Here is a 9,624-nt window from a genome sequence, read left to right on the forward strand (position 1 = left end):
TGGCAGCAAACATGCTTCTTAAGAAGGTGAAAGTTCCCCAGGCTCACTATGTAAATGCCACGTGGGAAAGGTTTTGTAGCAAGTCCCACAGACCTTTCCCGCGGAGAATTTTCCATGTTGAAGTGTCCGTGAAGGTGACGAGCATCGTGAGGTACAGCGTGACGAGTCTGGAGTCCTGTAAAATTTCGGGCTGGAAACCATAAAGAGACTGAGATGAGACATAAGCCCTCCTGTTTCCCACAGCCAAGCATCCATTCACAACCAGCCTGGATGCAGGCTGGCCTCTGATAAGGGATTCAGGATTGTCCGAGTTTATCCTTTGCCTCCTGGAAAATGACCCCTTTGGGAGTTAATGGACAGAGATGCTGGCACACTAGTGCTCAAGCACGGAATCTGAAGTGCTCTTGGGAACGGAGAAGAGAATTCTTGGAAAACAGGCTGACTAGAGCTGGCTTGCTGTGTATGCTCATACGCAGACATGTATGCATGCGTGTTCACTGAAGCCGCAGTGTAGAAATCCAGCTGAACACAACAGGGACTCTGGGCTCAGATGGCTAGCTTTACCGCTTCCTAGCTGTGTGATTTATTTAGACCAAGTTGTTTACCATCTCTGTACTCGTTTCCTCAGCTGTTGACGAAGGGGTAGGACCACTGCTTTCTCCATAAGCTTGTTGTTAGAAATGAATGGATTAATGTATATGAGGTACTAAGAACAGTGCCTGGCACATAGGTAACTCCATGGAATACTGGCTATTATTATAACCACCATTCATGCTTGTTGCTGGGTCAAGGCCGAGTGAATCATTCACAAGCGCCTTGAGGGAGAGGGCTAGGAATGGATCACTGGGGGCTCTGGGGACCTCTGCTCTATCACTCAGCTACGACCCAAGTCACTGCTAAGCCTCTGCCCCTGAAACCTCTCCCCCCATCGTGCAAAGTGAAAATATCCGCTGTTTCTAACGACTCACACCCTTGCCCACATTATCCTAACACAAGTGTGAGTACAGGACTAGGAAGGGCCAGTGGCAGTACCCCATCCCTCTTGCCACTGTGACTAGCTCAAGGTTGAGACCAGGTTCCCAGGGTGCCTTTATCAGTCCTCCCAGATTTCTAAACCAACGGGGGAGTCCTCACTTTTCTCATTGGTCAAGACAGGGTAAGGATGTGAGGTCAGAACTGCTGGCTACCACGATTTCAAAAGGGAGCAGGGATGAGAGAAAAGGGTAAGAACCCTAGTAGCTTCTGGTTCTGGTCATCCCTGGCTGCCATGCTACAGAGAATATTCTATCAAAGATAGTCTCTTTCTCACTTAGCTCATATGTATTACTGGCTGCACGATGCTGGGTATCTGCACTTGCAACAAAAGGCCTGACTGATACAGTAATGTAAGCAATAAATTATCCGTTGTGTCAAAAGAACGGAAAGAAAGCCAACAGATTCCCAGGGACCAGAGATTGTGGTAAGTGCAGGCCAATGTTCAAAATATTGCACAGAAAAGAAAGGCTCATTCTGTAACAGGATCTAACTCGCTCTCTTTCAGAACAAGGGCTCTAATAATTTCTTACTAGACTCGGACAAACTTCCAAAGGAATAACCTATGAAGGAATCATGAGGACTCTCAAAACATATATTAAAGGCCTCCAATGAGAAGGGTATATTCAAAGGTGTCTTGTTTTGTTTTTACCTTGAGCTGCTCAAGAAATTCACAGCAACACCAAAGAATGTGTTTGATCTGTTTAATCCACAGGAGGGTAAGATCCTTGGAAAGGGCCAGGGACACATACCACACCTACAAGCAGGAGAGAGAGAAATGTAATGGGCAGGTACGGAGACCAAAAAATGTATGTTGTAGCTACTGGAAAGGGACCAGTTTGCTAGGTCCAGTGCCAGAGAAGGCAGCGGAGATGAACGGGTGAATAAGCAGTGAGTAGGATTTATTTTAACACTAAACCTAGGGATAAAATAGCCTAGGAAGGGAATTTAGTATCTTGAGTAAGCGGTAAGAGAAGACCATAGCTCTTGGATAATGAAGAGACTTAAAAAAAAAAAAAATCAGTTACAGTTCGTTAATGTTTCGAGCTGTTACTGACACGCAGGGCTGTGTGTGCCTATGCAAAGTCATACCCAACAAAATCCAAACATTCAGCAGGGATCTTTAGAGCCAAGAGACTGGCCTGAGAGCTTTTGGGAGACTTCCCAGCTCCCATCCCGCTTACCTTGGGCTCATTCTCAGCGTCCATGCTGCTCAGGATGTAGCGACACAACTTCTCGAATCTCTGCAAAGAGGCAGAGTAGGGGTTATAAACTTGCACAACCAATGCTGAGATGGGAAAAAGGCCAGGAGTCCCGTGGGCACCTGGCACATGTAGGCACTCACACAGTGCCAGGGGACTCACATGTGTGATCGTATGTAATTCCCTCTCACAGCTACAAAAACACGATCGGAGAGGCTAACGGAAGGCTCTCAGCCTGGTGGCCCACAGGCTGGATGAGCCCGACACATGCGTTTTGGACTGGGGCTCCTTTGCAAAAACGAAATCAACCTGGCAATCTGGGCTTGCACTTTTGCAGACTGGCAGCTGTCCCGAGTGGTGCTCTCCTAGGGGCCATTCTGTAAGCACCGTGGACAGGGACTTCTGCCTCACAATCTGTCACATCATCACTTTTCTCTTGAAATGCAAAAGGAAGGAAAGTGGAAACTAACCCTGTCTATACCAACCCTGGATCCACCCTCAAAAGTGCTGTGGTCCTGGGCCACCACCTCATTACCCGGAGCTATAGTTTCCTCTGTCAACAGTGGTCACCTCGCTGCACCTGTCTGTCCTCATCTATGTGTCTGTGCGTCCACCGCCAGCATACTTTTGCCTCTCTCTAGGCTACAGGCTCCACGGGGCTAGAGACCTTGCCCATCTTGTTTCCTTCTGGGCCCCCAGTGCCTTCAGGAGGGTCTGGCACAATGGGATGCTTAGCAGTAATGAATGCCTAACCCCCGGGAACACAGAGGCACTCCTCAATGCTATAGGGTGTACTGGAACAGACAACTTGCTGCTCTACGCTGATCACTCTAATCCCAAAGGTGCAACCAGTATATTTTGTTTGGTTTATAGGATTTGAAAGGAATTTCAAATTAGCTACCAATTCTTACAAACAAGCACAGGATCTCCAGCACCTCCTCTTCAAATGAGAGTAGCAGTCCACCACTGGCTGGAGCCACCCACCTTGAGTGGGCATGCCTCAGACCCCATCACCCCGTCTAATGTCCTCACCATCCCCCAACACCACCACCTCCCTTCAATTACTGCTCACTAGGAATTCTGTTGTTTTGTAAATGGCTTCTTTCACACATTTGCCTAACCTGCCTGGCTCCCCGTTTACAACTGAGTCCAAGGGCTTATCATACTTAATGTGAAAAGAACAGTGATGATTCTCAGAAGCACTGGCCACAATACCTACAAAACACATCCTAAGAGAACACAGAAAGGACAGGATGTGGCAGTCCCAGAGTTTATCTTCGTAGTCTCACTGTAAGGCCTAAATGAATTAGTATTTATAAAATACTTTAAAAAAACCTAACCGATGGGTAAGCAGTGTTCTCTATTATTATTTTACCTCATTATCCTCTTTAATTCTGAACAGGAACAGCAGTTTCCTGGCAATCTTAAAAATACAAAGTGCACTTTTTTTACTGGACTCAGCATCATCTGCTTTAAAAAATTCATCGATCTCTCTCCTGGGGAGGGAAGGATAAGAAAAAAAAAGACATTTTAAATTAGCTCACAGCAGCTGGAAGGCTTTTCATGAGCTATAAGAGAAAACACCATCTTTTCTTGCTATTAATTGGGAGCAAGGGAGAATGTGCTGAGCCCCCGGCACCCACCTGATTTCTCTCTGCAGCCGACTCCGACACAGGAAACTCCGAACATGGGCCTGAATCTCAATAGCTGCCCGTTCCCGCTCCTTCTGCACGAGCCTTTCCTCTCGAGCCTGACGGGCCCTATCAATGAACCATGCTCTCGAGGTCTGAGAAACGGTGAACATGTTTGCAAACTTGCACAAACCCTGCGGCGAAAATGGTGAACAGCCTCTGTAGGCCATTATAGGAAACACACGCACAGGAAGGGGCTCAGGAACCAAGGGTGGGCAGGCACTGGGGCAACAGAGAGCTACTTGGGACCTTTCTGTATTCCCCAAAAAGGCTAATAGCTCTCCTGGCAGAAGTTCCAACTTCCTACTGGCTCTTTTCATGCAACTCATCTAGACCAGCCATGCTCTTTCCTGTATTAAATAATTACATCTTCTTAAGAGAAAGAGCACAGCATCTGCCATAGGATATGGGCTCTGTAATCGTTTAACAGATGAACAAAGCATGGATCGACTCCATCCATAACGCTCTAATGCAAACCAGGCATCCTCCAGGTCAAAGGTTCCTAGATAATCAAATTCTCTGAAACAGTCTAACACTGAGCAGTCAAATTTATTTTTGCCAAGTTAAGACTTGGAGGGGAGGAAAAAAATCAAACAATTATTTACTGTCATTATTTCATTCAGCCATTCACTGGACAAATATTTACCGGCACTTATTTTGTGCCCACCACAAAAGAAACCCTTAATTTTTCTGGAAAAAGGATCATTCTAATGTTAAAAAAGCTAAATGTGATTCCAGAATGCAAAACAATCTGTTAAATTGAATATATTTGTTTTTATGTACAATTTACTCTGCCATCCTTACTGATCCCATCTTGCCATGGGCTGATGTGGACTCTGGGCCAGAACTCTGCCATCCAACTGGCATGTTTTGGACAGAGCTTCTCAATTATCCATTACATTTTTATCTAAGTCACCAGTAACTGTCTTTTCCCAAAGCGGTAGGTTTGGCTATCAGCCTAGTGCACACAACACTGGTCCATGGAGGCTCCCACACTGAGAGGTTTTCTTTGGAGGCTCGAAAACTGTCATTCTGTCCCAAATATATAAACAGCCCAGTTGACAAAACGACTGAAATGGATTACTTAGAAATCCATACTTCCCCAGGAAACAATCTCCTTGCCGTGTTACCTCCCTCAAAGCAGTGCCCAGGTGAAAACACCATCAAGAATAAAAAGCCCGGGGCACCTGGGTGGCTCAGTGGGTTAAAGCCTCTGCCTTCGGCTCAGGTCATAATCTCAGGGTCCTGGGACAGAGCCCCACATTGGGCTCTCTGCTCAGCGGGGAGCCTGCCTCTCTGCCTACTTGTGATCTCTGTCTGTCAAACAAATAAATAAAATCTTAAAAAAAAAAAAAAAAAGAAAAAGCTCATTCAGGGCTCCTGCCAGATCAACCTAGTGAGGGGCCTCAGTGGTCCCTTTTCAACAGTGATTCACATCTATTAAACAAGGCTTTCCCAACACATGGGTCTCTCATCAATAACCGTCAGAACAAATAAAGCTGACCTGATCAGAGGAGGGAGGGGAAGAAGGCAGAGGAGAAAAAGAGAACAGTCTTCTGAATCACTTGCTCTCTCTGCCCAGCAGAAGCCTGGAGAGCTCACCTGAGGACCTCCCTGTGATACAGAAATGCCAGGTAATCATTAGTGATGTTGTCAAGGACTCACAGCTGAGGGCAGCTTCTCGCTTCAGAGGAGCTTGTCAAAAGCTTGTCAAAAGCAGAAGGAAAAAAAAAAATCCAGGGGCGCCTAGGTGGCTCAGTGGGTTAAAGCCTCTGCCTTCAGCTCAGGTCGTGATCCCGGGGTCCTGGGATCGAGCCCCACATCGGGCTCCCTGCTCAGCAGGAAGCCTGCTTCTCCCTCTCCCACTACCCCTGCTTGTGTTCCCTCTCTCTCTGTGTCTCTCTCTCTCAAATAAAATCTTAAAAAAAAAAAAAATCCAGATTCAGGGTTAAGTTTTATAGATAGGGCATCCTATATCTTTCTCACTGGTTAAATAATTAAAAAAAAATACCTCTGGTTTAAAACACTAAACTAGTGTTTAAACACTAGTGTCCTTTTTAGTCAATGTCTGATATCTCCCCAGGCCTTCAGCCTAAAGGGAATAGACTGAAAACAAGCCCAGAGAAGCTGAATGAAAGATGTACTTGCTTTATGACAGTAAGCAAGAAGAGGAGGAGGGAATGTTAAAAAGCCATTGAAAATTGTTTGAGATTTTTTTTAAAGCATTTTTTTTAAAGATTTTATTTATTTATTTGACAGAGAGAGAGATCACAAGTAGGCAGAGAGGCAGGCAGAGAGAGAGGAAGGGAAGCAGGCTCCCCGCTGAGCAGAGAGCCCGATGTGGGGCTCCATCCCAGGACCCTGGGATCATGACCTGAGCCGAAGGCAGAGGCTTTAACCCACTGAGCCACCCAGGTGCCCCATGTTTGAGATTTTTTTAACCATAAGAAAAATGTTTATGCTGGAGAAATGAAAAAAGAGCTGGCTGTGGATCCATATGATCCCAGTTACATAATGAAAAAGAAAAATGCATGTGCACACAGAGGCACAAAGCTGGGAAAAAGAAACACACCAACATGTTGAGGGCGGTTGTTTTGAGGCAGAGGGATTACGGGAAGTTCTGCTTCCTTAACTAGTCTGTTTTCTAAATTTTCTGCGGAACGCACATGATGAGGCAGCATGGCACTGAGAAGCACAATTGCTTTGGAGTCACAGAGCTGGAGCTGGTCCCCAGCTCTGCCAGGTGCTGGAGAGAGATGCCTCAGAGGCTTTCTGCCTTCATCTCTTAATTGGCCGAGGCTAAGGACGACCAAATGAGACCGTGTACGTCAAATACCTGGCATGGTGGCTGACAGTGTGCAGTCAACAGTAATCAATGTATTATCTTTACAGACACGAGTTTTATTTTGTTTGTTTTCCAGCTCTTCAGTAGGGGCGCCTGGGTGGGTCAGTCGATTTGAGTGTCTGCTTTGCCTCGGGTTACTATTCTGGGGGGCCTGAGATCTGGCCTCACATCGGAGTTGGGGCTCCCTGCTCAGTGGGGAGTCTGGTTCTCCCTCTGCCCCTCCCCCTGCTCGTCCTCCCTTACCCTCTCTCAAATAAATAAATAAAAGCTTAAAACTTCGGTAGAGGCTCTCATCTGCACACTCAGGTTCTTTGGGTAGGAAATAAGGTTGGGACCATTACATTTCTCACCCATTAAATTTTGTCCTATCCCTGGGTACACTAAGACTCACCAGTCCTATCACTTGGGCTATGACCCTATTTAGATTGGGTAACAGCTTCAAGCTCCTGAGAGCTGCAAAAGAGAGGGCTCAATCCGTGAGCACGATGGTATGATCATTTCTTAACATGTAGAAAGCTCCTCATTTGGGGGTGGGGGACAGGGAGCCTCTTCTCAGTGGAAAAACAGGAGGATGCATAGGCAAACTGTGACAAAGTAGCTGTAAGACAGACTATCTCAAAACTTTTTCCTCCCAGGGGACCTTGCAGAAGAGCTTTTGCAGTTTTTCTAGTTCCTTCTTATTCACCTCTTCTACCTGCCTAGAATCTACTAGTTCATCAAACAAATAAAATACATTATGAAGTCTTTAAATACGTATTCAAAGTAACTGTAATGAAGGATTACACAAACTTCGACATGATCAATAAAAGGCTGTATGTAATAGGAAAAAAAAAACCTGAGTCAAAATACCCTTGGTTTCTTCTAGCTCTGATTTTACCTCATTTGGCCAAATTGCTTATCCTCTCTATGCCTTACTTTACCTGTAAATTGACGATAATAGTACCTATCTCCTAGGGGTGCTAAAAGAATTGAAATATTTACACTTCTTCTATTTTGACCTAGTCAACACGACACTCTGATTAGGATTAAGTGGGAAGATTTTAACAAGGAGTATTTGAAAGTACATAGCATGTAACTGAGCTTTACTGTATCATCTAGACTTAAAAAACAAGCAAAAAAAAAAAAAATCCAAAAAGCTTACCATCCAGTTAGGGAAACAATGATATATGTGGAAAAATTAGGAACATAAGAGGTTGGTGATAACCACAATTATTTAAAAAGCAAAAAGGAAAATAAGTTGATTAAATATCCATTATGTGTCATGTCCCTTCTATATCATAAGCCAGCAACCGTGTGAGATCATTTAATTATGTCCATAGTCCATGTTAGACCATTAGAAAGGGGCAGAGCCAAGATTTTAATACTAAGACAGGATTCAGATGCTTTTCTACTTCTAAATTCCCATGGTATCTGCTCAAAATCAGTCTTCTTTGGATGTGGTCAGTTTCCTGGATAATTATGAAAGAGTCCAGAGGGTATCAACCAAAGGTGAAGCATCATAAATATCAACTATCTGAGCCCAAGAGGATTCTCCTCCTATGGTGGAAGAGCTGGGCAGCCAAGTTTAGTGACCACCACCATCTGTTAAGGGTGGATCGTGTATCAAACACTGTTCAGCTATTTAACTAATTTTGTCTTTTCAACAGCTCTTCCAGGTCTCAGTCATCCAATTTTTAAAGAACAGGCAACAGGACTTAGACTGTGAAGAATAACAGCTATCATTTATTGAAGGCTACAGCCTATCTAGGTGCATGGTATTATCAATCCTACCTTCCCACAGAGAAAATGAAATGTAGAGTGGACATGACTTTTTAGAGGTCACTAGACTCCCGAATTTGAAGCCACCTCTAACGCCAAAGCAATTCGTTAAGTGATACGGAAAAGACCCAAGGGACTCCGTGGCTCACAGGGCAGCAAAGAAAAGCTGAGAATGCAAGGCTGCCGCTAGGGCTAAGTTAGAGTCCGATTACGACCAAATTTTTCTTATTGAAATCATTTACACCAGCTGTCTCTACTGAGAGAGCTGAGTGTCAGATACTAAAACCTGTATTACACAACCTCCTCTGTGAAACGAGCTAATTACTCCATTTTACAGAGCAAGAAACCGAAGCTCGGAGGGGTGAGGGAATTCACCCAAGGTCACACAGCGAATGAATAGGACTCGAACTCCGGTTTGGGTGACTCTTGAGCCCAGCATCTTTCCTCGGCATCAACAACCATGATAACAAATCTTCATCACCCAGCAGTACTCTGTCTATACTTCCCAGAGATGAAAAAGGGTGGAAACAGCCACGAAGAGATTCCCCCTCCCCCTCGACCCTCGGAACACGAAAGCCAGTCCCCAACACCTGCCCTCCTACTTTGGGAGGCAGGGACCCGGCCGAAGAGCCACCTCCCCCAAAGCCCCCCCCCCCACGGAGAACCCACAACCTGTTCCCACTCGCTACCCGCAGGCCGTAGACCTTTATCCACTCGAAGCCCCCGCGCTCGGGGTCGGGGCCGCAGCTACCGCCGCCTCAGCCCAATACCTTCGAGCTTAGCCAGACCCGGGGCAGCGGGCGAGGATCGACCGCCATCTTGCCCCGGGGTGTCCGCTCTCAGAGCTCCGCTGGGAAGCAATTATCCAATTCCGGTAAACGACAGTTCCGCAGAGCTTCTGTACCGGGGAAGGAGGACCTCTCTGCATCTTTCCCTCCTCCTTGGAAGGTGAAAAGAGGCGGACCATTCAAGAGCGGGTTAATGCTTGATCCAGCCGAGATTCAATCCACTCCAGCCACAGAGACTAGGGGGAACGCAGCCGATGTGCAGGGTCACGACGGACCCTTTAAGAAGGAACCCTCTGCGGGGCGGAAGC

The 9,624-nt window shown here is 46.0% G+C and overlaps 1 protein-coding gene across 3 annotated transcripts in view; it reads right to left on the minus strand.

Annotated features, from left to right (window-relative positions):
- The window catches only part of UBE3B (ubiquitin protein ligase E3B), a 52,639-nt gene extending 43,260 nt beyond the window's left edge, over positions 1 to 9,379 (minus strand). Inside the window, exons 1-6 of one of the 3 annotated variants that reach the window (XM_080820890.1) lie at positions 9,299 to 9,379; positions 3,878 to 4,059; positions 3,610 to 3,730; positions 2,217 to 2,276; positions 1,685 to 1,789; positions 94 to 190 (exon numbers count right to left, since the gene is read on the minus strand). In XM_080820890.1, coding sequence (XP_080677016.1) covers positions 94 to 190; positions 1,685 to 1,789; positions 2,217 to 2,276; positions 3,610 to 3,730; positions 3,878 to 4,059; positions 9,299 to 9,346 — 613 coding nt within the window. In that variant the 5' untranslated portion in view covers positions 9,347 to 9,379. Of the gene's footprint in view, positions 1 to 93; positions 191 to 1,684; positions 1,790 to 2,216; positions 2,277 to 3,609; positions 3,731 to 3,877; positions 4,060 to 9,200 lie in introns of all 3 variants that reach the window. The other 2 variants (XM_080820891.1, XM_080820892.1) reach the window with 2 other exon arrangements.
- Between the last annotated feature and the right edge of the window lie 245 nt (positions 9,380 to 9,624).

Source organism: Martes martes (genome assembly GCF_963455335.1).
Source record: "Martes martes genome assembly, chromosome: 13".
NCBI classification, from domain to species: Eukaryota; Metazoa; Chordata; class Mammalia; order Carnivora; family Mustelidae; genus Martes; species Martes martes.